Source organism: Pararge aegeria, chromosome 2, assembly GCF_905163445.1.
Source record: "Pararge aegeria chromosome 2, ilParAegt1.1, whole genome shotgun sequence".
NCBI lineage: Eukaryota > Metazoa > Arthropoda > Insecta > Lepidoptera > Nymphalidae > Pararge > Pararge aegeria.
Window position 1 is genome coordinate 12,893,980 of NC_053181.1, and position 26,573 is coordinate 12,920,552.

The window sequence follows — 26,573 nt, forward strand, 5'->3', positions numbered from 1 at the left end:
TCCTCTACATTATAGAGTATAATAAAATAGGGGTATAATATAATATATTATACTTGTCCCCTGTATATAGGGGATATACAGGGGACAAGGTAGTGAGACTTTTTAATATATAAATCAAGATTTTATAACTAGATCCATTCAATAATCGGATTGTTGAAGAGGGAAGAGGATTTTATTTTCGGCTCAAGAAATTAAGTTTATATTATACATGCATTTCAAGTTGGCTACATTGTCAGAGTTCCAGTTGTAAACAATACGAAACCAAACTAACGAGACCTAATTTATGAGTCCAGGTTAATTTAAAGGGAGATTTATTGACCAACATACCTTGATATTTCATTGTCGAACTATAAAAATATACGCACACAGAAAATTAAATAAAATGGTATCAATTTCTTTGTATATTAGCATAGGCTATTTATATTAAGAAAGCTGTTAGAAGATTTTTGTTTTACTTATAAATAAAGCTACTTGACTTGCATAAGAAAGTGTTCACGTTGCAAAATGCATAAAGCTCGGAGTCTTATAAGTACTTAAGAAGCTAAAAAAATAGCTCACAGTAAATAGAAGGCGGTTTCAATGTCTTTCTGCGTTCGAGACTTCAGTCTTGGAAGTGTTGCATGCCTTTGCTTGACCTGCTTTAGATTTTCAAAGCGTTGTTCAAGATTTTTTTTATAAGATAGACCGTTGAAAGCGAATAAAAAAAAAGCTACGTTCATCTTACAATTTCGAATAGGATTTTTTTCTTCGTATAATATTAAAAGGCAACAAGGTGAAGGTATTGTAAATTATTTAAACCAATGTTTCGTATCTATTTACTTTGACAGTTAGTTAATTTTTTTACAATTTGAATCTTACTTATTTTTGTTCACATTCTTTTAAATCGTAATGAATTTGCACAGCTTTTTCGAAACTGTGAACTACTATTATGATACTTTTATGGTAGGATTGTATAGCGTGCGGTCTTGCAATAATATGACTTCAACTTTTAACTCGTGAAAGCTACAATAGTAAACCTAGTTAAGAGTACGTTGTGCCTAATAATAACAATATCAATGTAACCTAGAAATTATACAACCTCAAATATAAATTAACTTTGCTGTAATGATTTCGGAGGCAGGTTTGTTACTCTTAACACAAATACTACGCGTGCTTAAACTCTCTTTTCTGTAAAGTAATGGTCACGCAGTCACGTGATTTTTGCTATGAAAGTTGCTAAAAAAACAAAATAAATGAAACTTGGTGGTAATTTTCTTTTCGTTAACTCGCAGGTAGTAGTAGAGCTTTTTGTGTCAGAGCTCATCCGAAGAAGTACTTGCGCCATGGTTATTACTACCTCCAAAGCAGGTAGCAGCTGCGTTCTGGTCAGAAGGACGTGGTTGCCGGTGTAATTAAAGGCATTTGAGGCTTTAGGTTATTGGACACAGTGCGGCACTCTGTAACACGTGTTTTTTGTGAATGTTGCTCTGTATAAAAGTGCTAATTTTCCAATAACCAGCCATCTACTTAGTCCGTCAATTATTACTTCCTCTTTATTATTTTGGTATTTTTATCTAATCAAAATCAAATAGGTTTGTTTGGTATTATACTGTACTCCGGATAATTTTAACAATACATAAAATATCTTCAAATAAAAAACAGGTTCTTAGTTGTCCGCGTGATTGCCTAACAAAACATTGTGTTTTTATTGCAAGACAAAATTATTATAAACAAATACATATTCAACGGAATATAATCCGAAGGGCTTATGTCGGAGTGTTTCTGTGCCAATTAATTTACTTGGGTATGAAACACTTTTAATCCGTGTCAATACTTGGAAAAGAGGTTCATTTAAGGGTTTATGGATTCATATTTTGATGCGATTACAATTACCCTACGGTTTATGTAGATATTTTAAATTATGTATGTAAGTATTTAATAATACACCTCTTGGTAAAACCAAGTACGGAAAATCTCAATTTGTTTTTCAGAAGAGCTAGAGTGCTTTTATAGAGGCCAGGCATCAAAGCCACTTTCCCGGGTTGATCTGAAAACATAGTCAAAAATATCTTTATTCAAGTAGGCCCACTGGTGGCACTTTTGATGCGTACATAAAAATTACACGGTAGTGAGATGATGGCGATAACCACATTCGTAAACTTAAAACTAAAGCTACGAGGGTTCCAAACGCGTCCCGGTCTAAGAAGAAGCCCACAACAAACTTAGCCGGGTGTTTTTTTTTTTTTTTTGTTATCGCCATCTCACAATGTCATTTTAAATTATTAGAAGAGCAACCTGGTTAGAGCAATAATTTACACCCAAGCTTTTTTATCGTTTACGTAGTCCTTTATACTATAATAGGACTTTTCTATAAGCTTACGTTTAATACAAACTTTGAACTTTTTAAGAGACATCTCCAAGATGTCAATTGGTAGTTTATTGTAGAATTGTATGCAATTTCCTTTAAACGAATTATGAATTTTATGTAACCTAGTATACTGCACTGTAAGTTTATTCTTACTTCTAATGTTTAAATTATTGCAGTCACATTTTTTCTTAAATTTAGAAATGTTTTTATGGACGTACATTAAATTTTCAAATATGTACTGACTATACACTGTCATTATTTTAAAATCTTTAAATTTATCTCTCAATGACTCTCTCGGACCCATTTTGTAGATAGAACGAACAGCCCTCTTCTGCAGCACGAAAATAGTGCTAATATCAGCAGCATTACCCCAAAGTAAAATTCCATATGACATAATGCTGTGAAAGTAACTAAAATATACCAGTCTAGCAGTTTCTACGTCGGTCATATGGCGTATCTTCTTTACCGCATAGGCAGCAGAACTAAGCCTGTTCGTTAAATTATTTACATGAGGGCCCCATTGAAGTTTAGAATCTAACGTTATTCCTAGAAAAACTGTCGTATCCTCCAGTTTCAGTTCCTCATTATTAAGTAGTACAGTGGTTTTCACGTGTTTAACATTAGGTAAAGTGAATTTTATACACTTGGTTTTTTTTCCGTTAAGAACCAAATTATTAGCTTCAAACCACTGTACCACTTTAGCGAGAGAGTTGTTTACGTCGTCAAAAGCTAGTTCACGTCGATTTATTTTAAAAGTCAGTGATGTATCATCGGCAAACAGAACTACCCCGTGTTTATCCTTGGCAAGGTAAGGAAGGTCATTAATGTAAATAAGGAACAGAAATGGTCCTAATATAGACCCCTGTGGGACACCTATTTTCATAACTGATCCATTAGACCGTTTTCCATTCACGTCGACTTTCTGAATTCTATCGCGTAGATAGTTACTCATTAAGTCTAGAGCTACACCCTGAATTCCATAGTGGTGTAGTTTCCTAACTAACGTTTCGTGTTGAACACAATCAAACGCCTTAGATAAGTCACAGAACACACCAAGTGCATCACGTGACTCCTCCCAGGCTTCAAATATGTTTTGTATTAGCTCAACACCTGCGTCGATTGTTGAGCGACCCCGTGTGAAACCAAATTGCTTAATATGAAGTAAATTATACTTATGAAAATGGTAAAGTAATTGATTTAAAATGAGTTTTTCAAAGATTTTACTGAAAGTGGGTAGTACGGATACTGGTCTAAAGTTAGTGGGGTCAGAAGTACTACCCGATTTAAACAATGGAACTATTTTACTAAGTTTCATTAAGTCAGGAAACACACCACAATCTATACAATTATTAAATATTAAGGCTAAATCGGGTGCAACAATATCAATTAATGATTTGACAACGTTTACGGAAATGCCCCACAGATCATTTGTTTTTTTATTAATTAATAATTTAAAGGCTTTAATAACGTCAGAGCCACTAACATGCGTGAATTTAAAAGAATGGTTACACTCAGGCACATTTTCCTTTAATAGAGAGAGAGCCATATCTGGTGAAGAGTTTAATGATTCTGTTGTGGAGACGGGAATGTTGGTAAAGAAGGTTTCAAAAGCAGTAGCCACCTCGAAATCTGTTGTTAAGGCTTTATTATCTACATTAAGTTTAAAGTTAATATTTCGTGGTGTTACTCTTCCCGTCTCCTCATTAATTATGTTCCAAGTAGTTTTGATTGCATTGCTGCTATTTTTAATTTTATTTTTGATGTATCGCGTCTTTTCTAAGTGGCAAGCGCGTTTAAAATTCTTGGAAAACAATTTAACATAATCCCCAAACTTATCACCAGTGTTAAATTGACGTTCAGCATACAATTCGTACAGCTTTTGCCTATTTTTATGAAGTTCAACTGTCGCCCACTCACTAAAATTTAATGTATCAGTAATCACAACCGACTTACTAGTAAATATAGAATGAAATAGTCTATTAAAGGTATTGAAAAAGGAGCTGTACATTGCATTTGGAGTCGCCCCTGAGGGTAGGAATGGGAGGTCATTTACTAGGCTATATCTCATTTTCTCTATGCGGTTGGATGTTACAGGAACAAATGTTATTTTACGTTTAGAAACATTTTTCTTCACATTTTCAAATTGAATAATTTGACCACAATGATCAGAGTCTAATTTACTAATAATATTTTTGCTTATAGGAATTATATTTGTAAAGATGTTATCCAAACAGGTGGCGCTAGTAGCAGTTATTCTTGTGGGCTCCATGAACATATTTGATAGATTGTAAGTTTTAAATAAATTCAATAACTTGATACTTAAAGAGTTATTTTCTAAAATGTTTACATTAAAATCTCCGCATATTATTAACTTTTTATTACACTTTGATATTTTAAATAACACTTCATCCATTACCTTTTCAAAAAGTTCAAAGTTTGACAAGGGTGGCCTATAAACAGTAACAATTATAAATTGCTCTAGTTCAACCGAGGCTAGCTCTATTGTCCGTTCAACAGAAAGGCTAACAATATCGTTTCTGTTTTTAAATTTTAAATTTTTATTTAATAAAATTAAAGAGCCTCCATGAATCGCTGTAACCCTGGTGAACGAACTACCAACCTGGTGGTTACCAAAATTAAACAAATATTCATGGGTTTTCAACCAGTGCTCAGTTATACATAAAATGCTAATGTTAAAATCATTTAAAAATAATTCAATCTCTAAGTCTTTTCCTCTAATACATTGAATATTTTGGTGAACCAAGTTGATATAATTAGAATTAGATTTTTTATTATATTTTTGGTTTAATAGTACATTGTGCGACCCCTTACTATAATTTTTTTCATATATGCCTGAGGGAGACTCAGTTGTCTGCTTTTCTAAGCAAGAGAAAGCCTCTGTTGTCTCCTTAACTAGTTTAAACTAAAATGACTTGGAATAATTTCCAAGGTTTTCATGTCAAAACTATTACACTGCTCAATAAAAGCAGCTGGTTTAGCCAAGTTCTTGGCTGTTATGGTAAAAAAATACGATAGCGAAACAGCTATCTGTTGTTTAAAATAGTGTGATAGGTAATATCTATCTCGGTACAAATTATAAGTAGGATTAGCACATTTGCTAAAGTCTATAACATGAAATTTCTTATTATATGTACATAAATTGTACAAAGTCATATTTAAATTATACCTAATAGTATTTTCTTGGTGTGGCAAGTTATGAAAATAAGGAAATGTGTATAATACAATACTATTTACATTTAATGTATTTAAAGAATCAATAAGTTTAATCAGCTCAGGTTTGTTAACATTCCCTCTATTTCCCATTATGATAATTAAATTAGTTTTACAGTCAAACATATTCCTATTTCTACAAATTGCAGCTACAATAGCTTTTAAATTTGAGTTGGGTAAACAGTAGTTCAAAACTGTGTGTCCATTCAACTGAGAGTTAAGATATAAGCCCATGTTACATCCAATTTCATCGCTGTACATAATTGTTTTTATTGAACTGCTACTATGAGCATTTGCTTCAATAAAGGAATTATTATTAATATTTATGTTTTGTGATTTTGAGTTACTTAACCTGACACACACCTTTCTCACATTAGAGGGTGATGACACTGATGACACAAACTGGGGATGACTGCCTATACTATCAAAACTATGGGTAGATAGTGAAGTTAATTTACCACTGGATTGTTCTGTCTTATGCCATTCATCTGAAGTCTGTGTGTACTCAGATATCATTTGCCTTTGATACATATCAAACTTTACTGCCAGTGTACGTAAAGAAGTCTGTAATCTGGCTATTTGTGCTTCTAGGATTTGTGTGTCAGATTCATAACTTAATCTATTACTTTCTAACTGTGAACTATACATTTTAATTTCATTCAATAATTCTAAACGTTCTTTCTTTGGTTTCAGAGATTTAACAGAATTTTTATGTACTTTTAACAGTTTCTGTGTTTTTTTAATATATCGGTTAACTTTGATATACTTTTTTAGTTTCCTACTGCTGCAGGGATTGACTACTGTATCTGATTTGACTTTCAATAAATTAGAGAAGTTGGTATTAGCAGTAGACATGTCAGCAGCAGCAGTAACCAACTGCGGGGCCCTATCAACTAATTCTTCATAAAGGCTTTGAGTGTGTATTGCTGTTGTGTTATGGGCTGCATCTTCCAGTTCGGTGATCTGGTGGTGGGCATCACTTAGCTCCCGCTGCAGGGTAGTAATCTGGCTCAGAGCCTCCTCATACTCAGCACGGCACTCATCAAACCTATTTACTAATAACTGAAGTCTATCCCGCTCTTCTACAATGTCTACATACTTTATGTGCAAATCCGATAGTTCTAATTTTAGTCTATTATTATTCCCAAGGACTTCTAATAATTCCTTTTCGTTTTCGTCTCTTTCATTATTCAATTGGGTGCATAGCTCCTTGCTTGCCTTTAATTCTTTCAGGGCCAATTGTAATTTGGATTGCTCCTGGCGCGCTAAGGCTCTGCGGGTCATCATTTTGTAATTAATTAATTAATGAAACAAGGAGTAATCACCCAAAGAATGCGAAATGACAGGTAGGTTTCGGTATTGCAGTGTATTGTTATAACAATTGCAGCGTTACACTTGGATAACGGGCAATTGCATATACACGTATGTGTTTTTTATGTCTATCTGTTTGCACCTTAGCCGTGCATCACATGGAAACTACTAAATGAATTGAAATAAATCGATGAAAGGACGGTTGTTGTGTTTAGACGATTTTACACCATATCCGTAAAGATTAAAATAATTATTTTTGGACTGGATAGGTTGTAATATCAGTTAAGTTTTGCCCAAATTACATGAAGATCAGTCGATTTTACACCATATCCGTAAAGTATTAACCGATTAAAATAATTATTTTTGGACTGGATAGGTTGTAATATTAGTTTAGTTTTGCCCAAAATACAGAACTCAGTGGGCAGCAAATAACTCCTCGTGTAAGGCCTAAATACATAGTAATTATAAAGTTTTACAACGTATATGATTAATTCACTGCTAGAACTGAATAAAAAAATGTTTGGAATTTTTTTGGTTAAAATTCGTATACTGAATATCAACCTAAGGAACTAAAATACGATTTGGATTCTGTTTTTTATGCACGCCATCCATTTACTGACCTTGGTCAACGTTGCTTTCCTGGCGCTACCGACTAATATATGGTGCTGCTCTTACACACACACATTATTTGCTGACATTTTTTAAGGTAACTAAAAATATTTTAGGTAAGGCGAAAAAGGGATAGGTCCCCGGTACGGTTAATTGTGGTTGAAGATGTTGACGTGATTCTAATTTATAACTTTGGTTGATTAAAGCTCCAATAACTAGAACAGATATATTTTTATTCGCCCACACCTCAGTTGTTTGTTTTAATATGTTGGGTTATATTTTTTGCACTACCACTGCGATTGAAAAAAATCTTTAAGTTAGGTATATGATTTCTTGCAGAAGATTATAAAGTATGTAGAAGAAATCTGCGTCTCGTAATTTGCGCAGGTGAAGCCGTAGGGCACAGCTAGCAACTTATAAAATTAAACCATCGTTGATCAATCTTTAATAAAAAATACTCAATGTATCATGAATTGAATATACTGAAGCCTACATTGGTGCCAGCTCATACTGATATATTATTCAGCTAGCAATATACTAAATGGCAGAAAATAGTTAAATGCATAGATATGACGAGAACATTCACACTAAAAACGTTTCGCAAATGCGTTCAACACAGTGAATAAAGCTAACAACGTTATCATTACAAAATTACATAAATGAAATAATCGCGTTGACAAAACAATTAGATTCGCTTAAATATTGTAACATAATGAGGTGAAAATGTTATAAAATAGTGTCACAGACTGAATGCCATATCATTAAACTTTGATTCTCTTTGTCACAATTTAAACTTACATTTATTATTACCTATTGTAATAAAAACCCGAACTTTTATAATTTAATTAATAAAAGAGAAATCACAACTTAGCAATCAGCAATTAGATTTAAAACCCACGTGTTGACTATCACATTACCTATTATCTACGGGATAATCCTGTTTTCATGTTAGGAATTCGTTGACATGTTTGTTTTTAATTTAATTAATTGTGACCGAATGAATGTACCGACCTCAGGGATTCACACTCCATTAAATTAATAACTTTACGAAAGGACAGCTGAACTTTTCCTTTTAAATAATTGTTCTACTTTTGTGCCGTAAACAGTCAAAAACGTAAATAAATTATAAAATCTAATATTTATAATGAATTCAGTCTTTACTTAACAAGCGTGTTCTTGACTTTCACTTGTGCTTTCATAAAGACACACGTGAAAATTAGATTTATGAGCAAACAAACACGGAAAGTTTGTTTACTCACGTTGTTACTTCCTTGTCTACGTTATCCGGTAGCGGGCGAGCTACGGGCGTTTGTCCTAATACAAAAGATAAATACAGTCTCTGAACAAGAGAAGTAATTGAGATAAACAGATGTTTATTTCTATAACTTTCAGCCTCTTAATGTAACAAAACAAAATCAACGAAGTTTATCTTCCAACTTGCTCCCCTTGTATCCTCACTATATCACACACGTTTCCCTAATATGTGCGTAGTTGACAGTCAACGTCGATAGCATTATTTATATCTTTAATGTTTCTAGAGTGCCCTGTTTTATTATCAGTAATGTCGTTTTTGACAAAAAATAAATTCAAATGTGGCGAATAAGGACTGAAGATGAACAGGTCGGGCTACGATTACAACGTGCCTGTATCTACTACCTATTATGCGACAAACTCAAGGCCTCCGCAATATGAGCGGGGATACGGGCAGCTTGCGCCGGTTCCTCTTTACAGCCCCTCCTCACATCCTCTCTCCAATTACGCTGATGTGTATGAGGGTAATAACGATACTACACTCCGAGCGGAGGAGAGACATTGGTATATAGAAAACCATAAGAATTTGCAAAGTAACTACAATGGCACTCACGAAACCGTGTCTCAGGAGACAAAAATTAAAAAGGAGGAGGAGAAAAAAGCTGATGTGCAAATCGCGAGATCCGATACAGTGCAAGTCCGCCAGAGGAGAAAAGAGGACCGGTGTTCGTGCGAGTGTTGGCCTAGTTCAGACAATAATGGCGTGCAGGACTGCACAGGTAACGAAACGACCAGGTCGCTGTCGGGTGTTGATATGGTGGCATCATACGGCGTATATGGCAACTCTCAAGAAGATGACAGCTCAGGATTTGCACGCATATCGGAAAAGAACGCCACTTACAGCCAAAGGAATGAAACTCCGGTACAGGGTGTGATAGTGAATCAGCAAGGCAACAGTGCCGTAGTGCGTCCAGCGAGTTCGACGGATACGTCATGCAGCAAGTGCTGCCCGTGGTCATCCAATGCCCAAGCCGCGAATTCAGAAGACTATTGTTGGATACACTACTGTAAACCGACACTTATAGTGCTTCTATTGTTATTTTTTCTAGTGTTGTTGGGCGTTTCAACAGGGTTTTTACTAACAAATAATTGTAAGTACTTTTTCTAAATTACTTCTACAGTATAATTCCCAAATCACTGGTTATATGTCGGTAAGGGGGAATCTCTAATAACCACTACGCAAAAGTCAACAATTTTTGATTAATTTAACTCTTATGTTTTAGAAGAATTTCCAGTACGCCACTTTAAAAATGTACCCTAACGGATTAACGGATTACCGACATATTTCCAATAATGCTATATATTTTCAAATATCATATCAGCAAACACATTTTTTTAAATATTTATCGCTTAATCAATAGATTCTGAGAAATTATACCTGCCCAAGAATATTGCAACTTGAATGGATAAAATTTGAAACGAATTCAGATTTTCGCCTTCCTTACTTCAGTTTGTTACCAAAGTCTAAAGTGATTTTGGGTTAGAGCATAAATGTTTATTGGAAGTTGGAGTTTTATTGAAAAAGTAATTAATAACTATTTCAAAACTATCGGAAGATTTTTGGATATCGAAAAATTTGTTTATTTTTCAATTATCTGCTCTTTTGCAATAGTCCTAGATTTTTGAAAAAGAAACTGCTTCCAATGATGCCGTTTCATTTAACCCATAGATATAAATCTAGACCAAAAGTACAGAAAACTAATTCCTTAGACTAACTTACTGTTATGATAAATTAATCTTACGTGTAAACGATTGAATTTATCGTAAAGAAAACTACTATCTACTAAAAAATAATCCTTGTTAATAATAAGGATCGCTTGTTTCGGTAACGTCACATATAAACAACACCACCCTAAAGTCATAACTTTCATTGTATACGACAAATATAATAGTTCAACGGTACGGTCGAATTTACAACTTGATGTTAAATAAAACGAGGCGAACACGAAGGCGTATAAACAGAGGACTTAAATCGTGCATTGCCAAAGCAATATAAATGATAAGTGCTGTTTGTATGGCCTACGCCCTTAATTCACAGTTGATTCTGCTGAAATGAAATAGTGAGGTGAGCGAGTGGGTGCGGGAGCCGCCGCTCCGCTCGTTTTTCTCTCTGACAGAACATTTATTTTAGTGGCACTTTGCCCGCCACGTAGGGGATTTTCAAATTGCAACGAAACTATCGGACGAAATTTAAACGCTAATCCGAAACATAAGCAACTTTTTTACCGCACTCAGAATAGTAGGCGGTCAGCAAAAAAATGCGTTTTTCATCAATTCAAAAAGTAGGAGGTTATAGATTCGGTTGTTTCCTTATGTATGGTCATAACTCTGTTATTTGTAAACGGATTTGCAAAATATTTTCGTTTGAAAGTGGTTTATTTCGAAACGGTCCCATTTCAATTGCATATGATGAAGAATTTCAGAGACAGGCAACGGAACTCTTCAAAATATGTCAGACAACAAGTCAACCGTGGCAAGTACGGCTGACTTTCTATGGAATTGAGATAATTGATCCGTAATTTCAGGTTTCATTACTATATTTTTCTTAAGCACACATAACGCTGAAAATCTAATTGTTTGTACCAACCGGAAATCGAACTCGCTCCCCTCAAAAGAGCTGTTTGTAGCTGTTTTACTTCATGCCTACAACAACTATATTTATTTTTTTAATAGACAAGAAGAAACTCATTAATAATGAGAATATTTCAGAAATGTTAATCAGGTGAAGTATTGAATTCGAGAAATGTTCCTTACTTGAGTTATAAACACCGAAAATTGCAAAACCTTAAAAATAGTATAAAATAAAAACAGTTTACATTATTTACAAAATATAAACGTATTTGTATATCGTTTTATTACAGCCATACAGAACTCGTTGTAAAATAAAATTCCGAACGAGATGGAATACGTATAAAACTGTATGGTAATTCAACTGATCAATAAAAGTAGGTTATGACAACATTTGATTCACCGGTAACGAAGCCGTACTCATGCGGATATTTGCTAAACCGGTGCTTACGTACGTACAGCTACAACATAGAAATATATGTCAAGACACGGCGCTACAAAAGTTTCACCCACGAGAAAAAACTTTACTTCCTATACAGGAACTAAAACAAAAAGTAATCATACACAACCCTCTCGCATAATTGAGCAGACCTTCTACCTGTTGGCCTACTCCAATAGGCTGATCAAAAGTTAAACATCGTAATAAACTAATTGTCAATCAATTGTACTACCTGATACCGTTACAAGTGCTTTTTTGCCAAGCGAATTAATTTCGACTAGCAGTGACCTAACTGTGGGGGGTGGGGACTGATTCACGGGTCTCGTTCAACCTTAGCTTTGGAGCAAATGGCTAATCGATCGATTAATTTTCACGCTGTTCGAGCACAAAATTCTTGCGGAATATATGAACCAAGTTTGCAATTTATGGGGAGTTTCCACCTAACGTTTTGTAATACTATCACATTCTCGTTAACGTTGCTTGAGCTATATCCATAAAATGTGTAAGAAGATGCGAATAGGATGTATTACTAGACTATATTTACAAAGATAGGGAGAAAGACTTTAGTCCAACAAAACACGAAAACAAAGAAAACAACAAGTAATACTCTCTAGAGTCAAGGTGCAAGGGCGACATTATCTTGCTATAACTTTTTTGTGGTGTATATTGCAAAGTATTTTTTTTTAAACCGTCTAACACATCTTATTTTTTTTATTCCACTACAATTTAGCCCTTGACTGCGATCTCACTGCTGGTAAGAATGATGAAGTTTAAGATGGTAGCGGGCTAACCTGTTAGGGGTATGACAGTTTATTAACCCGGACACCTAATCGGTTTCTACGCGAAATCGTATTGGAACGTCAATTTTCTTAACGGCACGGTTTTGTCTATAAGGTGGTAAATAGCCACGGCTTAAGCCTCTCACAAGACCAGACCAGAGAAAATTCAGATTTTACAATATCCCACTTCCTCTGCTTAGGATCGCATCCAGGACCTCACACAGCGCTCATCGCTAGAGAGGTCGTCAAATCCGTAAAACTGTATAACAGAAGCTTGTTAGCGATAAGGCCGCCTCATGAACGTGCCTATGTATTGTTTGTTTGTTTGAAAGCTTTATTGCACACACACATAATATACATAGTATACACATATACAGAAGAAACTAAGAATAGAAAATAGATCGTGCAAAGGCATATTTGTTATGATATTCTAGTTAAACTTTGTACTTATCACTGAAATAAAATCATAATAAATGAATAGACGCAAACATCGATCCCAGGAGCTTTTCATTCTATTGACGACTATTGATGCCTGCTAGTGAATAAAACTTTAGAAATAAATAAAGTAAAGATACACGGCTTGCTTCAAACTGCAAATTTTGACTGTTACAGAGACCTGTATACTGAGATCATAGGTCACATCATTTATGGTATCCTACTGTTCAGTCAATCCGTCAGCGGTGTTGTTAATCTAAAAGGATTAAATCCAGGGGGAATTTAGCACAACTGGCAAATGTTTGTGTAAACTTCAATCACATTAGCGTAACTAACTGACAGAGGCATTCGCGTCAGCGACCGGATTCCGTAATAAAATACTTCTAAGTTAATACAACTTCAGTTATCAGAATGTAGGTTGACGTTTTAGCAATATTAAAAAAATATTCTCTCGTATAGGTAATAGTAAACCTCTTATTGTAATAGCAATAATGACACATTTCAAAAGTTGTTTTCCTTTTTTTTCCTTACCAAAATATAACAAATACTTAAATTTAAATAATAAATGTACATGTTATTTTCAAACTTTTACAAATGCTTCGGAATTAATGTAGTACACTTAATGTGTATTGCAACATTGATTGTTTTCCAAATCAACATACTTTGTATAAGATAAGCTGTATTACAGTTTGCTTAGATAAACATTATATAATGTGGTGGTAATAAATGCGTTTAATTGAGAGTGGACTTCAGGTTCCCTTTCGGAAGTCCGAATTTCAGTCCAGCGACGCGTTTTTTATTTTGTGGAATTTATCACGTGGTTCAAAGGTGTCGAGAAGCATAGTGCATGCCTACTAGTTCTCCATATTACAAAACAAAATTAAATGTAACAACCTTCTCAATCATATATCTCTGACTGTCCCGCGCCGGTACACCAGAAGTTGCAAATCCACAAATTTTTTTCATATACCATTTACTAAATCCCATCTCGGAAAACAAGCGCCTATTATACTTATTTGTGCGAAATACAACGATTTATCTAAAAAGATACCTAGCATCGATATCTTCCATGACTCACCCACAGCTTTTAGAAAAAAACTCACCGAACATTTATCCGTGAGTTAAATTTTGTGTTAAATTTTTTTTATTTTTTGCAAATTAAGTTTATATGACGCTTTGTCAATGCTATGTGCACTTGTCATTGACGTGCATATCAGTCCATGTGTTCGTGTGTGTCCTATGTTTAAAAAACGTGTAATATGCATGTTGTTAGTGCTCTTAAATAAATAAATAAATAAATAAATAATGTTCTCAAGAGTAGGTTAAGTTAACCAATCCGCACTTGGCAGCGTGGTGGACTACGGTCACACACTTCTCTTTTCGAGAGGTCTACTCTCGGAAAGAAAAGTGTGTGACCTGTAGCTGCTCTGTAGTGGGCCGGCAATGGTATGAAGATATATAATAGAATTAACAAAATAAAATAAGAAAGTGACGCTGATGATGAATACTCTTCTATTGCTTATTTATTTGCTATTGCTGTATTGAATCAATGATTGGCCCATCTGGTAAACTACAGCCTACTCAACCCTTCTCAATCTGAGAGGAGATCCGTGCTCTGTAGTGGGTCGATGATGATAAAGCACCCCAAAGTCCCAAGTCGTTAACAATTGATGATAATGATGATAAATATGTCTTGTAACTTTCATTAATCACGTTACAATAGACAGTCGTAATGTATTACAAAAATAATGGAGCTATGTGTTTTAGATCATTAAACGACTAGTATTTGTCGGTATTTTTTTGAATCACGCACGTCTCCACAGTCAACGGTTATGTTCTGCACAGTAAAATAATTGAGTATAAAGCTATAATTTATACAATAGTGAAAATGACTAACGGTTGTTAAACACGCAGGTTTTACCTTAATAAGTACCACCCAGCAACTGAAGTAACTAAGGCTGTAATGGTACGTACGTAATGAATACAACTTCCGGTTTTTTGATTGAATTTAAACATCTACGACTTAGGTTAATGGACACAGGGCGGTAGTTTGTAAGAAGTCATCTTTGCATACCTCCAAATTTTTGTGTTTAAAAAAAAAAAAAAAAGTATGAAAGCTGAAGGAATGAATATTGATCTCTGCTTTAAATTTTTTTTATTATTTTGGGTCCTAAAAGAATCATCCTTTGGGAAAAAATTAGCTTTGCTAATGAATTATATATATCGACGGCCGAGTGGCGCAGTAGGCAGCGACCCTGCTTTCTGAGTCCAAGGTCGTGGGTTCGATTCCCACAACTGGAAAATGTTTGATGAACATGAATGTTTTTCAGTGTCTGGGTGTTTATCTGTATATAATAAGTATTTATGTGTATTACATTCATAAAAAAATATTCATCAGCTATCTCAGTACCCATAACACAAGCTATGCTTACTTTGGTGCTAGATGGCAATGTGTGTATTGTCGTAGTATATTTATTTTATTATTTATTTATTATATTAGCTTCTTAATGTATAAAAATTGGGAATAGGCCTCTCATAATATGAGGGAGGGTTCTAAAGCATAATCTACCTCATAGTGATGGGGAGAGCAATGCACAACAATGAAAGTGCTAGGCTAGGTTATTTATACAGTTTTTTAAATTCAACAGTATTGTGCCGTTTACATACCGTTACAGCGACTTTAATTAGTGCAAGGCACACTTGATGTATTTTATCTAGTTTGCGGGTCCTGTTTTTTCCGGTGCAGTATCTCCATTCCAGCACCTTTGAACCCCCGTCGGTCTATAAATATTCACAGTTTTGTACCCTCCCATTGTCACTTTAGCTTCGCACTTCATTGAGCTGAAGGTTTTCTGCGGTCGCGCAAAAGTTACCGAATAGTTGTAATCCTATAAATATCCTCATTTTTAATTGATTTGCTGTCTCTTTCGCTTGAAAAGTTTAGAACGTTTATAAAAAAAGACTGAGTAAAGGAAGCGTCACATAAAAAGATATTTGCTGTCGTTATACTTGCGCGGTGGGCAATTTTAACAGTAGCGAATTAGTGAGGTTGGATAAGCAATTGTTTTCGTGTAATATACACAACAATTTTCCAAAATCTGTCATTCTTTGGTAATATTTGTCGTGACGTATAGGTACCTATTACATGTGAACTGTACTCGCAGCTTGAAAAGGCCGCCAATTGTACAAATGTGATTCAATGTGATTTTCGGTGATATCATATCAGGTGAAACTTAGGCTTTTCGTTCGATCCTCGGTTCGCACCTGTTAGTTATTTATTATTAGCAATTTAATATCTCTTGATGAAACGACAAAGGAAAACATCGTGTGCACCTAAAAGTTCTCGATTATTTTCTGAAAGCCACGTGAAGTCTACCACACCGTTGCCACGACCTACGGCTCCTTCTTTTTCTCAGACTTGTCCCTTGTAGTATACTGGTAATGGGTTGATAATGTTATCTATTATGAATGCGCTAGTTGGTGTACAGTAAGGTTTACCTACTTTACTTTTGTCTTTTTTTCCTGGTACAATGCCATTCTTAAATCAGATAGATATGTTTGAGCAAATTGCGATATAGATTGCAACTAGGCAAGCCAGTGCGTGATTGTGCTTGACACCCGTAATATCCGGTGGCTGCCCACCGATGATATCAATTTCAATTTGTTGCGGGCTGTACCGGCCGCCTCGATTCCTTGTAAATCGATACCACTTCAGTTTCCTGTTGCCTCCCTACCGGATTTAATCTCGGACTCGATTGAAATATTCTCTATCCGATATCTTTTAAACGATTTTTTATCGCACTCGCTATATCGGTAAAAATATTTTAGGATTTTTTTTACATTGTTTTTAATTTTAATAAGAGATTACTGAGAATTTGCTTAGTCAAATATCGATAATTTAATGATATTAGAAAAATGTTATGTTTAAACTTTACTTAGTCCATCCATTTTCCAATGCGCTTAAGCCTAATCTTATATGATGCTATGTAACTTCAACACATGTTTGAAATAGTCCTCGTAACCTTCCTTTTACGTAATATGCATGATGTAACTCAATCTTACATTCCAACGGTATACAGTATTATATCTTTATATTCATAGTTCCAATTTTTTCCGTAGATAACTGATGATATAAAAAAAATACATATGAAAACTTTATGTAAATAGCGGTACACTTCCTACAAAACATCAGTTACGCTTTAAATCGTTTAGTTTTTGCCAAACGTACACGATTTTTTCGACAGAATAGCTACAGTTTTGATATTGAATCGAGTTGGATATTTGCCTAATATTTTTATCGACGGTCTCCGTGATGAGGACTTGCCAGCCATGAAAAACTCTAGTATTAAATATAGTTTACTTTCAGTGATCCTCACCTAAGTTTATTGTGGTTCCGTGGCAATTGACTTGGCAACCCATATCTCCGACTATCCACAAATATTAAGTTATTCTCTTGATATGTACTCGATGTAAAATTCGATATAAAATTTTAGCTTAAATTAATTTCGAAATTTTAACCTACTGTTTAATTAAGCTATAGGTATCCTTATATTAGGACTAATGGTTCCCCGTGACTTCGCCCACGTAAAACTTCCGAACAATATATCTAAATTACATTAAAACTTTTCTATACAATATACCTAAATTATACCGATATTACTTCGTTTTTTTAACCCCTTAAGCGTTCGTAGCGTTATATTACATCTATAATCGTCCTCACGTATAGGGCAATCGATTGCAAAAATTAGCGAGGCGATTCGATTGTTTGCAACAAAGAAGCCAACCATTCGGCGTTGGTATGATACCCTAATTAAGAGATTTCTAGTCCTGACACATCAGCAAATGAACTTGCGAATCTCAAAGGAATAAATATACTACAACAATACACACATCGCTATCTAGCCCCAAACTAAACGTAGCTTGTTTTATGGGTACCAAGATGACTAATGAATATTTTTATGAATTATATCCATAAATACCAATAATATAGATAAAAACACCCAGACACTGAAAAACATTCATGTTAATCACAGCAACCTTTTCCAGTTGTGGAAATCGAACCCACGGCCTTAGACTCACAAAGCAGGGTCGCTGGTGACTGCGCCAATCGGCTGTCAAACTAATTTCATCGGTACTGGAAGTATTCAAGTCATTACAAAAACTTATCTCACTGGAAAACTTTGTACTGATACTGTGGAGTTCACTATGATGAGAGTCAATGGCTGCTGTCCGTCTAACATTCTGCAGCGATCGGATTCGTTTTAACACGTGACTGGGCACCGAGCGTAGTTTAATAGCCTCGTATATGTAAAGGACTGGCGTGGTACGTCCAACCAATTTGCAATAAAACAATATGGCACCCCAGAACAACCCGGCCTGTGACCGCGCGTTTTGCCAACCTCTTGTTGTATTTTATATTTATCAGTACTGTGGGACCCATTAGGTGGGTCGTGATTGTGTCGCTGTCGCGTACCAAAATATTAAGTTTTGAGTTTCGCGGCTAATGTTTGGTTCTTTTGTACGTTGTGTTTTGTTCTAGTAATAATTCTGTCCAAGTTAATTTCATCGTAAATACGTACGTATGTGTATTCTGTAGGTATAATTGTAACTTAAAAAATCCTTCTTTTAATAAAGATCCTTTTATACATTGAACATATTACTGCTACTACTACGTCTATTTAAGTTTAATATTTGTATCATAATTACCTGGGAGAAAAAATAAGTATTTACTTATTAAATACATAATTTAATTCAATTTAGATAATTATTACTGAGTTAAGTTATATAAACAAATTTAACAATTTATAGTACGTTAAATCTACGTAGCGCTTTTCATCTACGTTTCTGATACGGACTGCTAAAGTTTGGAACGCTCTTCAGGCTTCGTTCTTTCCTGATTCACACAACTTGAATGCCTTCAAGGCAAGAGTGAATAGGCATTTTATAGGCAAGCGCGCCTAGACCACATAATTGCTTATTTCAGGCATGATAGTTGTCAAGCGCAAGTCTATCAAGTGTAAAAAAAACAGAACGTTAGGCCAGCGCTTGACGACAATCATGCCTGTTAGAAAGCAATGATGTGGTCTAGGTTGAGAAAGCCTATTCACTGTTGCCTTAAGTTTTACGTGGCAGGAACTACTGTTTTCTGTTTCTATAAAAATATTTTGCCCAATATAAAGTATTTTCGTTAAAGTTTAGGTATATAGGTAAATTAGTAGCTATGCTATATTTAAATTCTATTGAAAAAAGGACAATATTATAATAAAATAATCAAAATCAATTTTTCATAACAAATGATTTCCTTTGAGCAATAACTTCAATGGAAACAATAAAACAATGGAATAATATACAATTCAGTAAGAGGTTGGCCATTCATAAAATAATAGAAACAGAATTAGTGCTTATAGGTACTTTATTTTGTTTTAAATTGTGGTGATACAAAATATTTTGGGTTTATTATACATTTCGGGACTTCTGCCCATCAGTTAGATATTGAGGATGATGTATCTTGAAAGCAGAAGAATGTTCAAATACCCTTTTTTTAGTTACGATTTGAGATTCCCTGTGTAAGATGGATTTAATAAATTCAAAATTCAAATTCATTTATTTCAAGTAGGCCTACTTTATAAGCACTTTTGAAACGTCAAGTATGCATGTTTGTGTGACTCTACCACCGGTTCGGAAAGCAGATTCTACCGAGAAGAGCCGGCAAGAAACTCAGTAGTTGCTCTTTTCCAACATCAACATTTACAATCATTTTGCTATCTTGCGGGAGATGAGAGCGAGGCTGTCTGCTTCCATTCTACCTTGTCATTGAGGAATTCATCAAATGTATAGTAACCTCGCTGTACTAGATGCGTTTTTACACATTTTTTAAATGTATGCATTGGTAGGTCAAGAATTTCCTTAGGAATCATGTTGTAAAAGCGTATACTCAACCCCACAAAGGAGTTCTGCACCTTTCGCAGACGATATGCAGATATCACTAATTTATGACCGTTTCTGGTATGTCGATTGTTAATTTCAGCTTTTGATTTATAAAGAGAAATATTTTGCATCACAAAGACTATATTATTATAAATGTATTGCGAAGCTACTGTAAGAATACCTATTTGTTTAAATTTTTCACGAAGCGATTCGCGTGATCTAAGTTTATATATTGATCGTACGGCTCTTTTCTGTAGTATAAATATACTTTCAATAGCAGATAAATCATATTTTTTTAATAAAAGATGTGTATAGTCTTCACAATATGTATTAAGGTAATCGCATTTTCTTAGTAGGTATTCACTTACTTAACATTTTTATTTTTTAACACTCGTTTGATAAACAATTTATTGATTAAAATGCTTGCAATTTACGCATCATTGTCCTGCATTCTATGCTTTTTGCCTACAGCAACCAATTAAAATGTACACTCAAACGTTTTTCCTGGAATTCGATTACGCGCATTGTTTCTGTGTCCATGGCCGAACGAAAATACATTACATTTAGCACCAGAAAGTAGTAAAAACTAATGGAACTGTGTACTAGTTGAGTTAAAACGTTGGGGTGTGTATGGGTTGGCTTAATAATTAGATTATTGTGGTTTCTGCTCTAAATAACAATTCGAATGGGTTTCACAAATGAACTGCGCAGCCAACCGAGTTATTTTGTCTATATGATTTTTATTCGCGAGTTTGTGAATTGTTTCATATTATATTTGTATCCAAATTGTATTATACTAACAGAATTTTTTGCCTTTTTTTAACTTAAATTTTGAGTTTATTAATTGGTTTATTCATTATTATCAGAAAAGTAATATCTCATATCTCACAGGGCAATATAAATGTAGAGTTAGCTAGATATCATTTATATTTACTTATAAGCTATCCCCTAGAAGAATTGTCTAGTAGGTGGCTTCTGTCGTGACTCGTTATCACTTTCCGATAAAGCTGTGTCGCCAAGCGATTTACCTTTCTAGTACGATTCTTCTCTTCTTCTTTTTGTGCCCCTAAAGATGTTGATAATGAGCAGGTTAAAAGATCGTCAGCCCGTTTGTTGCAAGAAAGTTACAACTTAGCCATAAAAAACCTCAATTTCAACCAATGGTTTATCGAAAAAATCTGTCAAATCGTGTTATGTTCATTCAGAACATAACACGATTTGACAGATTTTTTTGAACATAAGAAGAAAGTCAGTTTACTGGTTGTTGCCGGAGTAATGAAGAATTTTTCCTTTCATATTTATTTGACCAGGCCACTTTGTTTCGCTTAAGTCAAGAATGTCAAGTTTCAGACGCTCCATCTCCAGAATAATCTTAGAAAGTTTCCCGTGTTCCATCATGTCTCTTACGTTTCAAGTTTCCCTCCGGAGATTCTTCGCACCCCTGCCCCATTAAAAGGACGCTGGAGACTCGGGGCAATATCTGTTATTGTACTGTTCATGAGAGCTGATCTAGCTGAGCTGGTGGTCTCCCGTTGCCTTCCGCTATTGCAGCTTCGTGACTGTCGTGCAATACCCTGGCTTCGCTCACGGATTGACTTGAACCCTATAAACTACTATAGTTCTGTCCTCAAGCCAATACTGAGACCGCTGCTACCCACAATAACTACACCTTTGTAACAGGGCTCGCCTCTTCCGCTGTTTCCAACGTTTAGGTCTACCTGTAACCGTAGGCAAGGGGGCCGTGCTATGTGTATACCTCACAGCAATGGAATCTTCCTTAGCTCTCAACATATTCTTATACAAACTTTTGCCTTGGAAATGGAATTTAAAGAAATCGTGAAAATCGTACTTTTTTTATTAGTGTTACTAAAGCCAAAATACCGATTTTTCATATTATATACATAATATGAAAAGTTTCTTGAAAATATGATAACATTTTAATTGTGACACATGTTTCCTATGTATAAAAACGAACATTTAAAATAGAGAATCGGGATATGGATAGGTTAATTTAAGAAATAAACTTTCTTAAGTTGACTATGTTAAGGTTAAATTGTTTGTATTAAGGTAATATAGTTACTTTATATATTCAAATAATACAATCAAATGAAAACGCAGTTTTATTAAATGTATAGACCGGCGCTCCTACGTCTCTACCTTCTTGTATAAATAAATGATAAGTAAATGTTGTTTTAATTTGTTTCAGATTTACATTATCAACCACGACCGCCCGCTCCGGAAGGTAAGCTATAAATAATACATCATTTTCAGTGACGTGGATTTAATTTATTATAAGCTACAAAGTCATTAATAGAAATAATATTTGTATCGTATTTCCACAGTAAACACATAGTTTTGATAACTGCAGCAGTGATGAGCTATGGTCTCATAAGCGAAGGTCCTGGGTTCAATGTCCGGAAATTTGGTAGTTATTTATTTCTAAAAACCGCAACCAGTCCAGAGCCAGATTACAAAATTAGCTTTTTCCGCGTTTTGCTGTCGGTGCAGTGTCAATTTTAAACTCTAAATCCCACCCTCATAGGTAATTGTGATGTTGTCAATAAAATAATAATGATATTAAACATGCAATACAACCCAACTTAAAATGTATTTCAAAGCGAGTCTGCTAAAATAATGCGATTTACTGCAACGAAATTTCTAAATTGTCAAACTATCCTAATTAAACATCGTCACATGGTTGGTTCAGTGTGTTTGTAACTTTACAAGCCTTATCTTTGGTCTGCACGAGTACATAGTGCGGGTGACATGCCAACTACTGCGAGAGCAGCAAAATTGCTTTGTTCAGACTTTGGGAGGGCGCGGCCCACATTAACCTCTTAAGCCCGTCCCATATTACATTTTATCATCTAATACTACATCATTTAACGTACCGAAAATGCTCATATTTTACATCACGGCGACATTATAGCCATAAGGAGTGGCTGGGTAGTTTTTACCAGTCTTTGTATGTCGTTTTAGTCTGATGACAAGTTAGTGCTTGGCAACGATATGAGCTGATGGTAAATAATGCAGAAAAGAGTGGCGATAGCCTAGTGGTTATAGGTTCAGCTTCATTTTAGGGGTGCCGAGTTCTAATTCCAGCACCACCTCTTACTTTACTAAGTTATGTGCGTTTTACGCCATAAAAATATCACTTATCATACCTGAAAGTTCTCCATAATGTTCTAAAAGACATGTGGATTCCACCAATCCGAACTAGGCCATCGCGGTGCACTATGGCCTAAACCATTCTCAATGTGGGAGGAGGGCTGTGCCCAGTAATATATATATAATAATAGTTTATATGATGAAATAATGCAGTATAAAATCACTACCCGTGGAATGCTTAGTATATTTACAAGTCTTAGCTTAGTTTTTGCCAGTCGTACTGTGCCATAATTACCGCAACGCGAATGCCCCATGGCTAACTTTAATAATCAAACTAAGATCTTAGGATCTAAGATTAAAAGAACTTAAATTTCTGGTTCAGACCAATAATAGTTAGGTATTAAATTATTTATGTTAAGAAATTCTCAGTACGCCCAGTCCGTTGTTATGGAGAATCGTTGTGTAATTTCATCCAAAATGGAAATTCTTAGGCAATGGGAGATTCTTAGAAATGACTAAGGCCTCTTAGCTTAATATATCTCACTGTTCCCTGTTTATTAACATTATCATATCAACCGATAGACGTCCACTGCTGGACATAGGTCTTTTGTAGGGAGTTTCAAATTCCACGGTTCTGTGCTGATTGGATCTAGCGGCTACCTGCGACGGCTACGCTTAATGTCATCTGTCCACCTCGTTGGGGGTCGACCAACGAGGTGGACGGACGACATAACTGCGCTTACCAGTTCGGGGCTGCCGTTCCAGCACCTTGAGACCCCAACGTCCATCCTTTCTCCGAACTATGTGCCCTCCGAACTATGTATGTGTGTGTTTATTGACAGGTAAAATGAAAAAGGCTGGAAAGTGTTTACTAATCAACCTACTCGTTTCCTTCGCGGTACTATATAAGAACACCAAATAGCTAGGCGGTGTAGCGGGCGTAGTAACTATATCCGAATCCGAAATCTTTTAAGTCGTATAGGCGCAATATTATTTGATTACCATTTGAATAATATTTTGAGTACCTAGTTAACATATATATTTGCGTAAATTTTTGTTTTTTTAAAACAAAAAAAAACGAGAGATATATAGTTTTTATTCTATGCCAAGATGGTAAAAGTGACAAAGCTAAATTGATACGACATTTTACTGTAGTGAGATTTTCCGTTTATCCTATGGACAAAACCGCAATTAAATAAAAGTAGCCATTTTAATTAACAGCCACACCGTAAAATAGTCATCAAAAAAATCTTAATTCTATTTTCTACTTGTTTTAAGTTGTAACTGATACGTAGAGGTTTTTTTATATGATAAAAACACCCTATTTATATTTATTTTGATTTAATTTTTACTAACTTAACCACACAGGTTAGCAAAAATGTTATAAAAAAGTTTCATTGTTCAGACCCAAGGGAACACGACTCTATCACGTATGTACCCTCATATTGAGTATTGAGTAATAAATCACGAAAAAGGTGGACCAACAGTAGCTTATAAATGTGCATCACATTTAATGTGATATATTGTTGTTGGGATATATTGTTCTTGTCTTTTTATTAAAATTGTAAAATATAAAACAGGCAATATCAGAAAATGTTTCGCTGATCAAAGTAACAACGTAAACGTACGTTTTACCTTTGGGCCTTATTACGAGAAGTTAATTGGGTCTTTCTGTGGTTACCTGTAAAGGAAAAGGGCAAAAAAGTGTAAATCAAATTTACGAAATCATTATGTGTGAAATTGCGATGCATTGTCATATGACTAGTTTATGTAGGTATATTACCATCTTTGAATAAATATAGTTTTTGTATAAATTCGCTTCGAAGGATAAAAAAGAAGTTACGTATAAAAGTTAGAACTCTTTTTTTTTCTCCAATGCGAAGTCTTAGTTTGAAGCAAACCACATGTAATTTATTAGAATCTAAGTAAAAGGTAATAAAGAAAGCATCTAACCGTACCTAACCTAAAATCAGGATTTATTTGAAACAAAGTTGTTTTAGCCGTCGAGAGTTCAGAAGAGAAATAAATAAAGAGTTGTTGCAAAGCAGGAACGCTAACTGTAGAATAATATCCTCCCGGTAGGCTCATGATGATATTGACCTTTGAAAATCGTGATAAAAAAATATACAATTTGGTAATATGTGCTGTGGTACTAGAATTTTGGCGAGAAATAAAACTTTTTATTACAGTGTAGTTAAAAGAAGGGAAATTGATTTTATTGTAAACATTAATCGACTTGAGAATACCTATTCAACGAGGACACCACTTTTTACCTATGTATGCTAAATTTCAGCATATTTGATTACTTCTGAATAATAATATGTTAGTAACAAAAATGAAAACAGACATGATTAATATTTTATAAGGGTTCCCTGCTTGACTGTAGAACCCTGAACAAGGTACACTCGCTTTATTAAATAAATAAAGAATTTATTTCCAACTGTAGAACATTCATATTCGTATTTATACATAACAATATATGCGCTCGTACATAATCCCTACTTCCCTATCCCTACTAATATCATAAATATCAATGTAAGTTTGTTTGTTACGCTTTCACGCAAAAACTACTTAACCGATCCTCATGAAACTTTGTACACATATTCTTGAAAGTGTTAGAAGTAATATAAGATACATTTTGTCCCGATATTAAGCTCGGTTCTTTTGGGATAGGGGATGAAAGTGTTTGACGATTGTACACCATAACTCCGAAAAATTATAACCAATTTAAATAATTATTTTTGTACTATAGAGGTGATAATATGTGTATAATTTTGCCCAAAATTTGTGAAGATCTGATGAATGTGGTTGGAGATAGAGCACAGAACTTCTCAGTGGACGGCAGCAAACCCCTTATTTAAGGCTTAGCGATACTGAATAGTTTAAATATTTTAAGAACTTCAACTAAATTGATTGCCACATAAAAAAACTAATTCAAACGCCGACGAAGTCGCGGGCAACAGCTAGTGATTAATAAATTTACAATCTCAGTCAGGGTGTATGTCAAAATTTGTACTATAATTTACTTGTTATTATTTTTTTGTTATTTTAGGTTGTCATTCATAAAAACCGTTGTATGTCAATGCATACCATTGCCCATTTTTGGGAATAGGCCTTGTCCACTCGCTTATTAGATAATCCTTAATATTTATCAGCTGTTACTCTAGCTACAACTTATAATAGAACCAAAGTAGCTGAACTTATCTTAATTTATCACTACCAGCTCGTCAAATTTGTGATGAGGGCATCACGTTCCCCAGAAAGCAAGACAACTTTTGTGGTTATTAATCTAGCATGTTCTAAAAACAGTTGTGGCTAAAAAATCATAAAATGTAATGCTTGAGACTAGGCCAAGTGGGCAAGACACTGCTGGAAACAGACGTGGAATCTAAGTGTAATAACGCTTAGTTGCAAAAGAAGATGTAGTGCTAAAAATTGTTTAAGCCAGCCCACGTTTTTACAGGCCTACACAGAGAGAAGGCCTGTGCCCACTCAGCAGTGGCGTGCA

The 26,573-nt window shown here is 34.7% G+C and overlaps 1 protein-coding gene across 1 annotated transcript in view; it reads left to right on the forward strand.

Moving 5' to 3' along the window:
- LOC120634669 (agrin-like) overlaps positions 1-26,573 on the forward strand; it is a 90,012-nt gene that overhangs the window by 9,433 nt on the left and 54,006 nt on the right. The window contains exons 2-3 of the mRNA XM_039905424.1: positions 9,037-9,900; positions 22,164-22,199. Of these exons, the coding sequence (XP_039761358.1) occupies positions 9,111-9,900; positions 22,164-22,199 (826 nt within the window). The 5' untranslated portion in view covers positions 9,037-9,110. The remainder of the gene's footprint in view (positions 1-9,036; positions 9,901-22,163; positions 22,200-26,573) is intronic.